The sequence below is a fragment of the Pyrgilauda ruficollis genome, unplaced genomic scaffold, assembly GCF_017590135.1.
Source record: "Pyrgilauda ruficollis isolate IOZ18807 unplaced genomic scaffold, ASM1759013v1 scaffold71, whole genome shotgun sequence".
NCBI classification, from domain to species: Eukaryota; Metazoa; Chordata; class Aves; order Passeriformes; family Passeridae; genus Pyrgilauda; species Pyrgilauda ruficollis.
The window spans coordinates 895,861-914,258 of NW_024528933.1; the positions used below are offsets into that span (position 1 = coordinate 895,861).

The 18,398-nt window shown below is 37.0% G+C and overlaps 1 protein-coding gene across 3 annotated transcripts in view; it reads right to left on the minus strand.

The window, feature by feature from the left end:
• DENND4C (DENN domain containing 4C) overlaps nucleotides 1–18,398 on the minus strand; it is a 72,146-nt gene that overhangs the window by 7,488 nt on the left and 46,260 nt on the right. For all 3 annotated transcript variants that reach the window (XM_041485519.1, XM_041485521.1, XM_041485520.1), the window contains 12 exons: nucleotides 18,168–18,312; nucleotides 17,688–17,834; nucleotides 15,359–15,484; nucleotides 14,366–14,506; nucleotides 11,909–13,056; nucleotides 10,904–11,084; nucleotides 9,186–9,295; nucleotides 6,357–6,532; nucleotides 5,169–5,351; nucleotides 3,469–3,658; nucleotides 2,281–2,526; nucleotides 851–968 (listed from right to left, as the gene is read on the minus strand). In XM_041485519.1, coding sequence (XP_041341453.1) covers nucleotides 851–968; nucleotides 2,281–2,526; nucleotides 3,469–3,658; nucleotides 5,169–5,351; nucleotides 6,357–6,532; nucleotides 9,186–9,295; nucleotides 10,904–11,084; nucleotides 11,909–13,056; nucleotides 14,366–14,506; nucleotides 15,359–15,484; nucleotides 17,688–17,834; nucleotides 18,168–18,312 — 2,911 coding nt within the window. The remainder of the gene's footprint in view (nucleotides 1–850; nucleotides 969–2,280; nucleotides 2,527–3,468; nucleotides 3,659–5,168; nucleotides 5,352–6,356; nucleotides 6,533–9,185; nucleotides 9,296–10,903; nucleotides 11,085–11,908; nucleotides 13,057–14,365; nucleotides 14,507–15,358; nucleotides 15,485–17,687; nucleotides 17,835–18,167; nucleotides 18,313–18,398) is intronic.

The following is an 18,398-nucleotide window of genomic DNA, read 5'->3' on the forward strand; positions in this document are numbered from 1 at the left end:
AGAATATTTTCTGACACTGCTATATGGCCTGTCTATTTTTCTTCCACATCTAAAACAGGCCCTTTGCTCCTCTGCTTACATGAATATATATATATATATATATTTATGCATTGCCATTCATGGCTAGATGATTTGGGGATGCTTTTCATCTATTGTGGTTACATCAATATGCTTTGCAGAATCTGAGGGAAATAACACATGTTCTTCTGTGCTCTTGACTGTAATTTTTTGATCAACCTCTTTATTTTAAGGACATTTTTCAACAAATGCCTTTTAATTCCTTAGAACCAAAATTAGCACATGACATAGTTCTTAGCATAGTTTTTAAAAGTAAAAACATGGAATTAGAAGGTTTTCTGATGATCAGAAGTAAGAAAGTCCTTAAGTTTTTTTAACCAGTCTGCCTGTTTTTATGCTAGACAAGGCTTTCTTTGAACTCACTTTTTGACAGTTAGGAGGGGTGCCAAATGTACCTATTAAAGGGCCTGGTGATGTTACAAAAGATACTTTTTTGTAACAGAGCCTTCTTGTACATGCCTGTGTAGCTATTACCAGATAATGCAGTGAAACTGAAGTGAAACTTAATGCATTCAAATCAAGTGAGGGTTATTTAACACCATGTCTAGAGCATCTTGTAAGTGTAAGACATGTGATGAGCAGATCAAACTTATTTTCACAACTAATTTGATACCCAGACTATGTGAAGTACTATGTGAAGGGATTGCAGATGCTTCAGATACTAAAAAAATACTGCAAATTGATGGGCTGTGTACACTTCAGCTAGTATAAACCAACGGTTTCTTTCCATAGTCTTTCTCCCTCTGTTTTCTGTAGCATTTGTTTTACTTACTGAGATTTCTCCAAGATATATAGAGGGGCTCCCCCGGCTCTTGGTGGAGGTTGATATTGTCCCACAGAAGATGGATGTATACTAGCTTGCTATCTTGAGCAAGAGATGTCAAAGGAAGCTAAAACACACGAGGAAACGGAATACGTTTTAAAAACACCAGTACAGTGTTACATTATTTAAAACTCCTGTCCTTTTACTATTTTTGCGAACAAAGAAGGTTAACTTTATTTAACTTGAATCTAACAAACAGGAGCAGATGTTATCCTCTACAGTAAACTGCATTCAACCAGAGCAGTCGCAAGTACTGCAGCATTTAATTATCTTTTATAGTTTATTCTAATGTATGAAGACCATTTAGTTTTCTACAGGCATCTGAGGAAAATCTTTTTGAGTATGTATCTGGAAATATCTTTTGTGCACCAGACATAGTACTTGATCTGTACTCCTAATCATACCATATTGCAATATTTTCTGACCTGATGAACATTTTGGTATTCATGTCTAGGTATTGGCCTTCCCAAAAAGCAGAATGAATCTTCATATCTATACAAATATGAACTATTTATTGCCATTAAAAACATATGGTGGTCAAAACAACACTTATGTAATTATTTTATAAAATTAAGTGCCTCTGGAATCACTAATACAGTAAGAATTACCAGGCAAGAAAAACTTATCACTTAATGTGTCTATTTAAATAATAATTACATGATATTACGTCCCATCTTGCTGTTTTCCCTGTTAATGCATTTTAGTTTTCCAGGATGCTTTAGATTTCATTAGTATTGCCTTCACCTTAATTTCTTGGAAAATTTTTCTCAATTCTACGTGGGTGTTTTTTGAAAATTGAGGGAAAGAATTTAAAGTTGAAGTGTGTACAAGTATATAGGAAAATACTACTTTTTTGGCATGCATCAGGTACAAATACATATTTAATTTCAACTTGTACCCACACATAAAAATGATATAGGTTTCAATCCACTCCTTTAAATCAGAAAGGCAAAATACTCAAAAAATACATCTGTTCTACATACTTGGTGGAGTTTGAATAGCAAAACCTATTCTTGGAAGCGAACAACAAATATGGTGCAGTAACTTTAAGGATTATAAACTCAAGTGTGTAACTCACTCTGTGTATTGCAATATATTACAGTTTTTGAGTTCTTTGCAGACACATCTTGTTTCCTATTCTTCAATGAGTCTTACTCTCTGGCTTTTCAGTAGGGACCATCTTGACTAGAATTTGAAGAATGTTTTCACACATCTCCCTTCAAGAATCCTTGTGGGAAACAAAGCTATCTACTTGTATGATAAAAACCCAAGAACTTCTATTCAGCTGTTCAGGAATTATTTAGGCAGTTGTTTTGAACCAAGCCCTCCAGCTTTGCTCACTGTAGTACCTGCCGATCTAACACGAGGATGCCATTTACCTGCACTCCCTCATTGCAGTGCTCAGATGTCAGAATGAGTCCAGGTAAGTTGCTGGGCAAATCCAACCGTTGGAAATACCAGACTAGGTTCCAGAAGATTATGGGGTGTTGATTGATGAATTTGGATGTATGAATTACTTGCTCTCCCTCATTCTCCAGGAGTGATTCAAGCTCCTTATGCAGTACCAAAGGGCTCAAATAAGGTACAGATACAGGGGCAGGGTTCCGCTGTTTTATTAAAGGATCCTAAAAATAGAACATGCACAAAAAATAATTGTTTTGGTGTTTTGGTTTCATTTGTTTTGGGGTGTTTTTTTGTTTGTTAGTTGTGGAGGGTTTTTTGTTTGCTTTTGCTTTTGATTTTGTTTTTACTAAATCAAAGAAGATTTTTCTTCCAGAAATACTTTTCAGGATTACATGCCCTGGAAACCTCCATGTAGAGTTTCTTTTGACATTTGGAAGAAGCTCTGGAGCTACTGAACACAAAATAAATTTAATAGCATCACCAGTTTTGACTGTTGGTGATTTCTTAAAGGTCAATCACCTACGCTTTTTCTATTATGTGAACAAGAAAAAAAATGCTAATTTGTTAGAACTTATTCCTGTTTGTGCAGTTTTAAGCTATTTAAGCTGGTAGCCAGTACCCAGCCTGAGCAATGGAAAGTGAAGAGAAGTGTCAGTAATTATATGAGCTGTGGAACTGAATCATTACTTCACATGTTAAGGCAGCCTCTGGAAAATAACAAGTACTAAGAGAGAGGAGAAACACGTTTTTTTCACAAGAAAGGTAAGAGTCTTAATACTGCCTCTCACCTTCTCCCATCCACTCCACAGGTAAGCCTAACAGAATATACAGCACGAGTGTAAGTACATGCACAGAAACAGAACAAACTTTCCATCTTGCAGCTGACTAAAAGTCAGCTGTTGGCGTTGCTTTACTATTGAACTTCCATATTTAGAAAGACAAAGATAGCTTCATTCATTCAAGTAGAACTGTTTGCTTGACAAAGTATTGGAAAAGCAATTTTTGATTAACTGAACTAAGATTTTTTTCAGTTGTAAGAAGGTGAAAATATGCTTGGCCATTCCCATTCTGCAAATGGGACAGGAATACTGCCAGTGGAATATTATAAAATTCATTGTCTTCAATATTTTTCTTTTAACTGAATATGCAGCTTCTAGACTTACCACAGCTTCCTGCAAACTATTTGGAAGACTAACTGTTGAAATGCCATGAGATGGTCTCTGGGAGAGATCAATGTTTTGCAGTGGACCTCCCACACTGTGGCTCCGAGTCAAGGACACGCCCCTTTTTGGTGGATTATTGGCATGTGTCTTCATGGTGGTGGGATCTGTAGTCTGTTCTTCTGCCAAATCACTGTGTGAATTTTAGAAGAAAATACGTTAATACTTCAGCATTTCTATGGCAACAGGAAGGAAGCAGAGGAAGGCTGCCAAGTGAAGATCCCAAACCAATTTTCTCTATTAATATGAAATTGTATTTTCCCACTTAACTCCATTGCTTAGGCAACACAGAACAAAATGTGCCTCAGACCAGTATAAACATCCCTTCAGAAATGCAGCTAGGTATAACTTAATATATTAATTTGAAAGCACTGCAGTTCTGTACAGAAACCACTACTCTTGTACAGCTTTACCTTGCTTAAAAAACCAGCAATGCACAGTTCTGTCAATCTATGAAGATTATCTCCTTTTGACTACACTCACCTTTACTTCCTTTTCCCTTTATGTTCTAAGTGTCATAAACAGAACAACGGTACAGCAGAAACCAATTTAAAAATTGCATGTTGAAGTAATAATAAAAAAAATTGTGTCAAACTCATCCACCAAGCTAACTTAAGTAAAGTCAGGCGCGTCAGATTTAATGCACAATCAAGACATTTGCAGATCTGGGAATATTTGTTCTGTGCTCCTTATAATTATAATGGATAAAGCTACAGCTTTAACTACAGTAAAGAAGTACAAAGTAAAACAGGAAAGTGTCTGCTCCCAGATAATCTGTAGAGAGGGAAGAGATTATTTAGCAGTGACTTTTAGTTCTAAATTTTATTTTAGTTAAAAATACATTGTCACAAAATAAAGATGTTAACATAAGCAGTACCACCTTCAATGTTTAGTGTATTAAGACTAACTACTACTGCATTGATTAAAGTTTTAGTTGTCTCACACAGGCATTAGCTCATTAGTCTGAGGCACTAATACTCCAGATTTCAAACTGAATGATGATTAAAAAAAACCCCAAACAATTACAAAAAAAATGTCACCATCCCAGCAAACAGGTCACAATTCATAACATTATTTTAGTTCTTCCCTCATCCAACATGACACCTTCCCCTTAATGATTTTTTTCCTCAAACTGTTTCAAAAGCAATATTGTTTTTCAGAATTTCAGTTTTACACAGGTTTCTCATAGAACACAAGGTCAGCACAAGTCTTGAGTGCTCCCAAAACTTTCTCTCAAGCAAAGTGTTCCAGCAAATGGACTTATTTTTTCCCATAGTGCAGTGGCCTTATTGTTAAATCATACATACAATGAAAGGAGAAGCAATGCTTGAATTTCTATGTGAGTTTAAACAGTGATTGGGTTTTAACCATACTGAGTAAAGGTTTTACCTATTCATCAATAGCAGACGGACATGAAGATTCATTTCTATAGCTGTATCTCTAGAACCTCCTCACTTGGTGGAATGAGTTTACTTCAAACTGATAAAAGCATACTTAAAACATGCAGAAAGTGAGAAAGGAAAGAGATGATCCTCAAGTTACAACTGTACTTCACCACTTTTGGTATAAAATTCAACCTTACCCTTATAAGTATGGAAGTACTGATGCATTTCTGACAGAGGTAACAATCCTGTTTTACCTACCCCTGCTCAGCTGCAGAGCTAGTTTCTTCAGCTATGGTGTGGCTGGACTGCAGGTGATCTGAAAAACTGATCAAGTCAGCAACGGCTGGACTGGACAACGGTTTCTGCTCCAGAGGATCCGTATTTAATGGAAGGGTGCCACTCTGTAAACTATCTCCTGAGGTACTTTGCTTCAGGAAAAAGCTGAAATTACAACATGAATGGGAGGGAGAAAAATACAAAGGTAAAGATATAAGCATAAAATCATAAAGTTATTATTTTCTACATTTACTTTTCAGAAGTAGCAAAAGAAGGAAACACAACATTAAAAAGCTTGACAACAGACCATAAATTTCATCCTGTTCTCACCCCTGCAACTTATACAGGCAGAGTAAATGAACACATAGAGAGATTTGATCTGCAAAGGAAGGCATCCTACACTAGACATAAATCATTACAGATGAACTTAGTTTGTGATGGCTTCAAATCAGCAACAGTGTATTAATAGGTGACACATCACTAAAAATGGTTGCTATTGTAATGTGACATTACAGACTACATGATCATACACCATTACAAGCACATGACAACACAAATGTGTCTTGCTTTGCTAATTCTTTGAAGTACACACTCTACAGTTAATACAGGTATTAAATTTCTGCATTAGAGAACTAGTGGAACCTCTGCTTCACAGCAATAACCACTACAGTGAGAACTGGAACTTAATTTTAAGTTCCATTTTCCACAGTGCAATTAATAGAGGTTAAAAACAGCAAGCAGAGAAGCTTAAACTGCAGAAACAATAAGGCTGAGCATTGGGACTAAATGCTGAATTTGGTCTGGGAAAAATTCTTTGCTGACAGATTTAAGAACGTCTTCCTATGTTTTTATAAAGTTTAAAGTCCATAGGCTTTGTCTTAACATCAAAACAAAATGAAAACTGACTTACACCTTCCATATGCTTAAAAAGAAACTATGAAACAAAAAAATTAAAATAGGCAACTAGTTCTTTGGGTTTTGGCTGTTTTATAATGCAACTGAATAGTTTACACAACTTATAACTTCCTTCACTGCAATCACGACCACTGAATAGGCAGTAACATTCTTGCTAACATCTAGACGGGGAAAGATATCAAAGGTCCTCTTGTGCAAAATATAACCACACACAGGTACAAAGGCAGAAATAGAGTATCTATAAAATGCACTGACCTTGCAGAGCCACGGAGGTCTTTAAATTCAACATTAAGCAAAGGTAGGAAGGTACTTTTACAGAAAGGGCAGGTAGTGTTCAGGTTTGAGTCATCTGCTGTCCACCCAGCCATGATTTCTTCATCATAAACTAAAGCATCACAAGCTCTACATTGAGAGCAACTTGACATCAAGACCTAGAACAGCAAAGAATTAATGTTATCGGGGCTCTTTTACAATTGTTTTTTATAGGCTTAGTACCCATAGAAGTTTAACAGGTACCAGAAGGCCAGTGGGGAGAAATGAGTTCACCCCTTCTTTCTCACCATACTCAGAATTATCTCATCCACATTAACTTTTACCTATGAAATGAAGACCTAAGTAATTTATTTCTGACATGGAAAAATCATTACCCCAAAAGGCTACTAATTTAGCATTTGCAATTGCTTGCTTCTATGAAGACTTCAGCATATACAAATCGCTTTGATTTGTATAAGTAAATGCATGTCTACTTATCCAAAAGAGCAAAACATTCCCACAAAACCAATCAAACACAGAAGAAACCTTTATAATAGTGTGGTGTGTCAACCCTGGCTGGATGCCAGGTGCTCACCAAAGCCACTCTAGCAATCTCCCTGTTCAAGTGAACAGGGGAAGAAAAATATGACAAAAGGCTTGTGAGTCACAATAGGGAAAAGGAGATTACTCAGCAATTACTATCACAGGCAAAACAAGCTCCACCAGAGGAAATGAATTTAATTTTCTACCAATTAGAAGTTCAAGTAAGTTAATGAGAAATTACCTCAAATTTCAAAACATGTTCCCCCTACCCCTCCCTTCTTCTCAGGCTTTACTTTAATTTCTGATTTCTCCACCTTCTTCCCTGAAATGGCACATGGAAATGGGAAAAGGGGATTGTGGTCAATCCATCCCATGTTTTTCTGACACTCCTCCCTCCTCACACTGTTCCCCTGCATGGGGTCCTTCCCTCAGGACATACTACTAACACAAACGTCTATGGGGTAAGCCCTTCCCATGGGCTTCAGTTCTTTACTAGCTGTTCCAGCATGGATCTCCTTCAGGGTCACAAGTCCTGCCAGAAAACACGCTCCAGCCTGGGCTCCTCTCCCCATGAGGTCAAGGCCCTGCCAGGATCATTGGCTCCTGTCTGTAGGGTTAGCTTCCTTTGGGCATCCACCTGCTCCAGCACGGAGCAGGGGGATGCACGACATCTGCAGGGGCACAGCTGTCTCGCGCTGGTCTGCACCACAGGCTGCAGGGCAATCTCTGCTCTGGTGCCTGCAGCACCTCCTGTCCCTCCTTCTGCACTGACCTGGGTATCTGTAGAGGGATTTTCCATCATGTGTTTTCACTCCTCTCCTGCAGCTGCTGTTGCACAGCATTCTTTTCCCTTTCTCAAATACACTATCCCAACATTGCTGCCACTGTCATTAATGGGCTTGGCCTTGGCCAGTGAAGGTCCAGCCTGGAGCTGGCTGGCATTGGCTCTGTCGGACATGGGGGAAAGCTCTGGCAGCTCTTCTGCTACCCAATCCTTGCCATGCAAAACCAGTACAAGTGGAAAATCAGAATGTTGTGTCTTTACCCAAGAGAAGTCTCACCACTAAGTTAGATAGAGAACTGGAGAAAAATGATAATTCTGTACTAACTGAAGAACGGACTATATACCTTACTCTATTATCTTACTTCATTGTTTCAGTCAGATGAAAAACCCCCAAAAAACAGCATCAAACACAGCTTCTAATAAATTTTAGAGCTAATAGATATTCATTATAATGCCACTTTTACTATGCTATACCCTTTATATAATGCAGTGCAGAAGCTTGACAAGCCTAGATGTCCAAACATAAATGAAAATTACACAGGATCTAGCAAAATAACACTGCAGCTCAAAAAAAAAGCAACCAAGGCAAATGCAGTGACCACTGCCTATGTATCTGAAATCTGAAAGCATCTACAGGTAGTTCTCTGAAACAGAGAACTATACTAAAACATTATTTAATTTGGTTTGGCTGGGATAGAGTAAATTTTCTTGTTAGTATTCTTTACAGTCCTGTGTTTCAGTCTGGTAACCAGCTCCATGGTAATTGATAACACTCCAATATTTTAGTTATTCTGCACAGGGTTTTATACATCATCATGGACTTTTTTCATTATGTGCACAACTCAGCCAGCAGGCTGTGACAGGACACAGCCAGGACAGCTGGCCTCAGCTGATCAAATGACACTGTGTAACATCAATTTCAGAGATTAAACTCTGTGTTTTTCCAAGGTAGCTCTTCCTTGAGGTATCAGGGTGTTGACTGATCTCTGCGTTACTATTTTCTTTTGGTTGTGTATCCCTCTTTTTTATCTTTTCCCCCAGAATTCATGTATTAAATTGTCTTTATCTCAACTCTCAACCTTTTTTCCTTTGCCCTTTCAATTCAGTCCCCCATTTAAAGGGGAATAAGCAAATACCTGTGTGAGGGCCTTGGTGCTGGCTGCGGTCAACTCATCACAATTATTTACTAACAACACAATTTTCATAAGGAAAATAAAATCTAAAACCCCACAAAAGCTCCAGTTTCATCTCTAACTTCTCTTTCACGTCAAGTTTTGGCCCTTCCCTGAACAACTTTTTCTCTATATATATGATGGATACATAAAACACTCTTCTTTTTTAAAGCTGCTGTCGCACTCCAAGCTACAAGTATTAAGCATCTCTGCAGCAGAAACAAGGAAAAAATTGTTTCAAAAAAACCAACCACAATGCAATGAAACAGGTAATTAAAGCGTACAGTACTATTGACTAATTATAGCTTTTATCTACGAGTTTATTAATCTTACCTCCATTGCATAGTTCTGGAAAATGCTGGATAAACTAGTATTATGTGAAGAGCTGTGCTCTGATTTCTCAGAATCTAGAACTTTCATACTTTTTGGGAATGAAACTTCACCTGTACAAAAAGAGTAATTTGAGTTTTGTATTCAAGCAAAGAATTAATCCATTCCCAAAGAAAATAACTTCTGTTCAACCAAGGCAAGAAAATTGTACCAAAAGATCTCCAAAGATATGAGTATCTCACTGATATTACAATTACAATATAGATAGATATAATGTTCATGATTAACATTTCAAGGTTACTTTTCTAACACAATATGTCACAAATGAGTAAAAGAAAACCACAAAAAATAGACTGGTAAAGAGCAGTAAGATTGCTCAATGTATATTGACCAGTTCTAAAAAGCTGACAAGTCATGATTTCTTGAATAATACATCCATATGTAAACAGCCAATGTAAGGACAGCACCAGGTGAGGCGTATGATACCAAAAATGCCATTACTGCACTTAGATTTTCCCTGATTAACACTGCACTAAACAAAATCTTTTTTCTTTGGTAATGCTAGATTTTATGATTATGAGCCTGGTCCAGGAAGAGGGGAAAAATACTTGGAATATATTCACCAAAAGGAAATGGATGGAATCACTCCGAGAAGGCAAAATTATCAGAATTATTTTTCACAAGCCCAAATTTCTCTTTTAAAAAAATCACCACCAGTATCCCGTCATCATAAAGAAGGCTCCTGTTTTTTTAGCTCAAGGTTATGTTTGTGAACAAATTTTGCATGCACTGTTGGCTGCCACTCTTTATAGTTAGCTTTTATAACCATCCTAACTAGATGGAACTACAAGATATCTTGTCAAGATTTTGCGATACAGGGGCACTTTATCTCCACTATGCAAGATAGTTCTTCCTCTCTTGATGTTTCTCTCTCTCTGTAAAGCAGACAGCTTTACAATATTTGCATCACTGAAGTATTGTATTGCAAAGAGACCTAAACCAACCCCACAGCAGGTTCAGAAACACATCTTTTTTCTCAAAATAATAATAAAATCTAACTGAATTAAATCTGAACTGTAAATTACTAGATTTATTCATTCCAGTTTTACATATGGCAGGGAGGAGGGAAGGAAAGTTTGCAACAGGCTCACAGTCATCAACTATTCACCTACATAAGTTCAAATCAAGTATGTATCCAACACTTTCTATTCCATGGTAAAGATGCATAACTTTTAGTGTTGTATTGCTTTAGGCTTTTTGTGCACATGGAACTACAGGGTTGTTCTGTTGATTTGGTTTTGGTTGGTTTGCTTCTTTCCTCCCTCAAATGATCTGTCTCTGTTATGCAACTATTTGCAGCTGTCAAACTGCTCAGCTTTTCTGTATTAGTATTTCACTATTAATACTTCCAAGGGTCCTAGGAGTTTACATGAATGAGCAGGTGTTTCTTGCTATAACTAGTTAGCAATCTTCTAAGTATTTTCATGGTTAAACTCCTGCATATTGTATCAGCTTTTTATACATTCAACAAAGAGAAAAGCTACTGCAAGGGAAGAGTATAGAATGGAAGTAAAAATTTGCTCGTAACACTCTTAAGGGATTGAAATAGTTTCACATTATCATAGCTTCCATTGTTTTGAGTGATTTCACAAACAACAGTTTTCCCTGTTTGTTGTATTATAATCAAGTTATCAGGGGGAAATAAAACCAAATCATCTCACCTGCACTGTAATGCTGTTTTCCTACATCACCACCACTGCTGCTACTACCAAGACTAGTAGTGCTTTGTGCAAGTTCATTTGTAAGTAGGCCTGGGACTCCAATTCTTGATGACAGATTATCTCCTAAAATACTGTCTTCAAAGCCCACAGGGAAATTATAGTCTGGTTGATATCTTTCTTCCTTTAATGCAAGAAGAAAAAGTACCATTTTTGAGTACCTCCACATCCATTATTTGACTTCCATTTTTATCCTAAAGAATAAATAATTAAACTAACAGATTAAGAGAAATCTTGTTGTAAAAAAATTATCAGATAAAAGATAAATCTATGCAGCCTCTAAAAGTGCAGATACTGGAAAAAGCAGGAGGATATTGAAAAACTGACAAATGGAGTGACAAAACAATAATGACATAAATTTATTCATTACAGAAGAAACAGGAAAAATGATGTAGACATATCACTTGAAGGCACAATAACAAGATATCACAAAAAAGAGGAAGTTACAATATTCGTCCCTCTATATCCTCTTTCATTCTTGTCATTAGTATGTGAAATGTTTTAGTCTGAAAAACACTCTGTTACTCACAGAAGAACCATAACATTTAGTTTCCAAACTCCTGATATTACTTTCAACTTTGACCCTCACCAACCTGACTTCCTGGGCTTGTAATTTAATTTCACAACTTAGTTTTTTAAAGTAAGATAGGGCATCATTTAAGGTGACATAAATTTGTACTTACCAGGGTTTCTTAGTTCAGTTTCTTTACATATTAAAAAAAAAAAAAAGATTAATAAACAAATAGGAGGTTTTTGTTGAGAACAAACAGCCTTTCCTTTTGTCTGAAAAGTGGGGTTTTTTTAATGGCAAGGAAAAACACCATAGATAAAGTGTAATTTTTATTAGCTAATAAAAGTCAATACTTAATAAAAAACACCACCTAGAGAAGCAGTCTTCTGGACACAGAAGTTTGTGTCCCCAAATTTTTCATACAGAAAAACACTTACCTCATCATCTGAGTAACTATATGCTGATGTTACCACTCCCCACATCTTACTGGCCACATTGGCAGCCTGCTTCATGCCTGTTTTCAAAACATCTATTTTTGGTCCAGACAGTATATTGTCTAACTTCAAATTGGATAAAGTTGTTACAACAGTTCCTAATGAGCCATGTGGGGAAGAGCGACCCAGTCCTGTCAAAGATGAAGACCGCTCCTTTTGAACTTGTGGGTGAGTTTGTTGCTTTGATCGTACAGCGAATGTTTTGGATCTGGAGACAGAAGGACTTCTTCGATTTTCGTAACACTTGGAGGATGGCAGGATGGGATCCAAAGGCAGGCTTGACCTTCTTTCTTGGGAGTGACCAAGTGTACCAGAAGTATCTGCTTCCTTATCTGGCTTGTGCAGTTCCATGCTGGGAAACTTACTACCCAATGGGTTCTTCAAATTCATATAGCTCTCTATTTCATCTGCTAAATTACGTGCTGCAACTGGTGACATCAGCTTTTCTCCAGGTTCTGGATAACCTGTTTGTGTACTGTCAGTAGCTAGCAAAGACAGAGGGTCCAAGCCTACTTCAACATCTTCCCTTTCAATAGGCTTAACCAATCCATAAAAGCTATTTCTTCTAGCAGTTGCATCTTTAGATTCTGTTTTCTGGTTTTTAGACTCATCTGACTGTTCAAGATTCATGTCTTCCACTGTGGTCATATTTCCATCACTTCCATTCTCAAGATCCTCCTGCCCTTCCCCAGGTTCTTCCAGTACTGGTGAAGACCTATGTTCTAGCTCCCAATCACTTTCAGTCACACCTCTCCAAGTGCCACTTATGTCAGAAATCTGCTGGTCAGTGATATTTTCAAAACTGTGTGATTTATTCATATGAGAAAGTGGAGTTTTGGCCCCAGATAAAGCTGCTGTTAGGATCTTGGCATCTGCTCCCATCATTATTGCTATTTCTTTAGAATGCAAGTCCAAGCTGCCTTTTTTCAGCAGCATTCCAGCTCTGCTTTCACTGCTGAAACTGCAGCTTCTCTGTGAAAAGAATTTTTGCCTCTTCTGTCTTTTTTCATTTGTTTTCTTAGGAGAAACATTACCAAAGACTGTATCTTCAACTGAATCCTGAGTTATGAACAGTGGGCTAGAAACAGTTTCTAAAAGAGAAAAAACATTAATAATATGGTGTCCATAGCCACCAAAAATGTTTATTTCCTGAAACCATGTGAAATCTCCTTAATCTCCTTACATAGAGAAGACTGCATGTACTACAGTCCCAAGATATCCATTAAGAAGTTACACTAGCATGAACACATTATTTCACTGCAAACACATCCTGCAGATCAAAAGCCACCCGGTCTTTAGAATTAAAGCTGTTTATGGCTTCTACTGCCTTTCCCTGTGCCAACACCCAGAGAGTAAGTACTACATCTGTGAACTAAAGGAAACTACAATTTTAAGTAAAAGTTGCTCTGGTTGGTTATGGGTTTCCCCCCCTCCCCCAACCCAAGAGCTACATTCAAGATTTAAACATCAAACTCTATAGTTCATTCTGGTTCTGAAAAATACTATAATGTGTGTCTGCCCAATACAGATACATTATTTCATTTATGACACAGATGTATATTTAGAAAATACTAATTAAGTTTAGGACGTGGAAGCCATAAACTAATCTTATATATGTTCTTATTTCCAATGGGTAATTGGGAATATTTACTACCTGGATAGCTGTGTTAGCAAAGTTAAAATCTTCATACGTATGGAAATTCTACTATATTAGGACCTCAAGAGAAGACCTGTTGTGCCATATCCACATGCTGGAGCAAGTTTGAGCCTCACATCAATGCTGCTTCTTGGCTAACCATCAGTTTTCATAATTGCCAAAATGTTTCAAGCAACTTCTTACCTCCAACTCCAATCTGTGCTATCAAGCTACAAAGAAGCTGGACTACCTTGTCTTAGTAAAGGACAGATGCAAAGGCAGAAAAAAAAAAAAACTGATCCCCAAGATCTGGCTTTTATATATCCGTAAATCTTCCTCATCACAAATTCTGAGATAAGTAAATAAATTTTGTAAAGCATAAAGACAACACACACTGTTCCTGCATTATAGACTGACAATGTAAGCTGCAGGACAAACTTGTCCAAGATCAGCAAGATTTAGATGACAAAATCAAGACTGGAGACACAATTTCTCTTTGTTTCCTAGTATATTACTGAAACACTCTCAGTGCAGGGCAGGGACAATCTTGATTTCAGTCTACACAATAGTGATTTTCAACCTTAGAATCTAGAGGTTCCTTCTATGTTACCTGCACAGGATAATGGTGGAAAGCAAACATTGTGCAAGACATCTGCACCTTGAACAGAAGTTTTGTTTCTTTTCATAACATGAAACAGATTGCAAAACACTACAGCACAAGAAGATCAGGACTTTAGCAAGCTCTGTTTCATCCAGTGACTCACCATCACTGCTCTTTCTTCCACTGCTATCAAAAATGCCTGATGGAACTTTCACAATACTGTTACCCCAAGCAGGTGGATCAGCTGGACTTGGAGTTTCTATATTCAGCTGTTGCTTTTCATAAGATTTTTCTGTAGAAATCTCTGCAAGAAAGAGAATGCGAACATTAGTACACAGACATACAGATATATAGATAGATAGACAGATAGATAGATAGATAAAGTTAAGATTTAACTTAGTAATTATTGGCATTGGTATGTAAAATATAAACTCCAACTGTTGCCTTATGTAATAACAAACTAAAGGATCAGTCCTACTAAGTACTGAGCATTTCCTGGGAGCAATACCCAGAAAGGTTACAGCTGCCAGCATTATGCAGAGTGCTTAGCTGTTCACAGGCTTACAGTATTTGCCAATTTCTCCCCATGGTATTACTTCAACTAACCAAAGCAGAATAAGTAGTTCACAGATTTTCATGCAGAGCAATTTGTTTAATGAGAGCTTTAAAAGCCCTAACTCACATAAAGGATCTCATAACCCAGATATGAAACAAATTCAGTAATGAAAACAACAAAATACAGAAAAACTAAGGGCAAAATGTGAACAGAAGACAGGAGATGGCCCTAAGGCCATCTATAGCTGGGAAGAGTTTGTAAGAAAAAGTAACACCTTTTATTAGGTCAACAGGTACAGCTAAAAAAATTGTCAAGATTTCAAACAGATAAATAAGGGAAATGGAATGTAAATTACTGTGTACCCCAACATTTGTCCATTTTTTCCATCTATATTAAGTTAATCTAATAAAAGGTTCTTTCTACCTATACACATCCCACTGCTATAATTTAGGGCACAGAAGTAAAATAACTATATGAAATCTATCCTATTCTGAGCCTTGGAACATTATTAATTCAATGTGCTGGGTATCTGTGGTATTCTAATGCATGAAACACATTTATTACCAAAAGCCTTCACCAACACAAACAGGCATACTTAACCTCCTATTAAGTCTTCAAGGTTAGAAGAAATATCTTTCTCTACTTGTGTTTCAGTTGCAGGAAGACTATCCTCACCATCTCTCAAGAGTTCATCCTTGGATCTGTAACCCTGGTCTGACTGATCACCTGTTGGAAGAAATACAAACACATGCTTCAAGCTCATTTTCCCTTCCTAAATGTGTTTTCAATAAGAAAATAAAGGACCTTAAATTTATTTGTTTCACTTGTTATCTCTCCAGAAAAGTTCACATTAAGATCTCCAAAATGTCTAATTTGTGTAAAGACCTACTCAGTGATAATAACACCGAGATAATTTGGCTATACCAATCCAAATTTACTTTTCTAATTATACTAAATATGAGCTATTCCCCTAGAAACACTAGGGTGACTAACTATTTTTAATGTATTGTATCTGCTCTCATTCCTTTCCTATCAAATTAGCATGAAATGTTTAACTGCTGGGTAAGCTAAATTCTCAAAGCCTTAACAAAAGAAATTAGACAAGCACAGTCATAATTAAGCAAGCTTCTAACAAGTGAATACAGCCCTGGAAAAAACCTGTACTATAAACTGTGCTAAATCTTTTCACTGTATGCCAAAGTATAAATTGTAATAGAAAAAAAAAAAGTAAAACTACAAACATTTTTTAAAAAGTCTGTTCCTCTGCTATACCAGTTAAACTTGCCAGCTGTAACTCACTAAAAACCCAAAAGTTTACAGTAATCAAAGAAGTTTGTCACATGAAAAAGTACAGAAAGTCTCTTTTCTCTGTTATTTTTTATCTGAAGTGCTGATGCATGTGCAAAAAGACAAAAATACTATATGGACAGATTTCTCAGCAACATGTTAAACTGGATTTTTCATATGCTTCAGAGTACCTATTAGCACTCATTACTGCAAGAAAAAAGATCAAAGTAAGTTATTGAGCATGAAAAGCATTAGGAAGCTCCGTAAAATTTGGGTGACAGATACAATTCATCTACCATACATATCACTGCTATTTATTTTACCAACAAATAACAACTATATTAAAAAGAATTAAGAATATGAGCAGCCATCAATTAATACATTTGGCTACTATATGAAAAACTTTTTCTATAGAAAATTAAGTTCTGACATTCTTAGGTGCCTATTTTCTCTCTGTCAGATTTTCAATAAAGTTAGTATCCCTGCCTTGAGCAGAAGTGCCAATACCCCATCAATAAATGGGTGAATTACCTGCAGGAGTAACATTCAAGGGTAGAAATAATGCACACGTGCATCCAAGGCTTCACACCATAAGTCTGCACCCCACACCGTGATAGCCAAGGACAAATGCGGCACCCAAGAGACAGCAAAGAGCAAAAAGCAGAGCAACAAAGAGCAGAGAGAAGGGAAGTTCAGTAATCTAGGCAGACATATCAGATGAAGCACAGGAATCAGACTCAAAGCTCTCTTTACAGAAGGGGTCAAGATATTAAAAACATGAAGAGTGCAAGAATCATTTTGTGCATTAAGTTTTGAAGTACACACAGAAATGGAGTTTAGTTGAAACTGCACAGGTAGGATGTGATCACTACTAGAGCAGATAAGAAAAACCATGCATTTTGTCTTGCCATCTTAAATTATTAACCTCCTGTGCACTCTTTTCATTTCAGTTTGTCAAGAGGAGTACACACTTTGTTTAACATGGAGTTTTTCTCCAGCTTAACACTTGCCTTTCCATTCCCATGGTGTCTCCTAAAAACTGTATGACAAGGTTCTGACAATTTCTCTACTTATTTCAAAGTCTAGCAACTACTATTAAGACACTTGAATATGGCATTTAAAAGCAAATATGGCATTTAAAAGCACAGTTTACCATAACCTAACATATCATACTAATCCCATGAGTGCTAATTAGACCTTTCTGAGATATTATCAAGGAAAAACATTTTCAAGTATTGCCTTCTAATCACCTCAGTAAATATCACTCCTTTCATGGAAAGATTTTACTGACATGGACTACCACTTCTGTGAATAAATGACAACATGCAAAAATTAAACAGCCTCATATGTCAGAGGCTTCATACCTTTTCTGAAGGTTAACACAAAAAGCAGGGTACGTGAGCAAAACACAGCAAAACATTTATTTTAATATAATAGTATTTCTGCTATGGTACATTCTGAATTAAAGCATGATGTGCAGTAGGAGAAATGTTCAACAATTCATTACTTCTTTTTGAAACAAGTTAACTCCACACTCCTCTACAGCCTCAAGAAGGGAAAGCAGTAGTTGTGAAGGGGAAATCAACAGGAGACTAGAAAATTTAGCCTTTTAGGGAACTGTTAGTAGTAAACCCAGCAGTACCTGTGCTAGAGTGATTATCAACGGAATCAAGCCTGACTAAGTCACTGACGAAGAGGGTGTGCTCCCCACTGTTAGCATCATTAGAACTATCCACGCTACCATGGCTCACCATGTCCCCATCACTTCCACCCGTGGGACTCCGCAGAGCTAAAGACATGAACAAGAGCTGGTTAGTAAGAGAGGACTTAATTGTTCAGGTTTGTAAATACATCTAACCTCTTCAGACAACAGTAAATACTTCTGCTCACACATGTAAAGTAAGAATATGAAATTCTGGTAACAGAAATCAAGATAATTAATTCTCCAGTACGCAAAAAAATTCTTCAGTATGTTACAAGCATCAAGTTGGCAAATATCAATTTTTATACATTTAAGGACAGATTTCCCACTTTCAAAAGCCACAACGTTAGCTGCAATCCCTCTGAAAGCATATTATGCCCTTGTTCATCAGAAATAAATCTATTTCAATTAACTTATTACCTGGTATCATAGGCACTTGTGGGCTCTGCATTGATTTCTTCAGGCACTGCCTAAACTGCGCTGTGCCACGAACTACATTTCGTACCTTTGTCCACAGGAATATGCCACTGCGGTTACCACTAGGCCAAGAAGACTCTAAAACTGCCTGCAGAAGCAATAACAAAAACAGTAAGGAAATTATATAAAAAACCTCAGTAGGGTGAGAAGCTTCACCCCCCCGCCCCGCCCCCC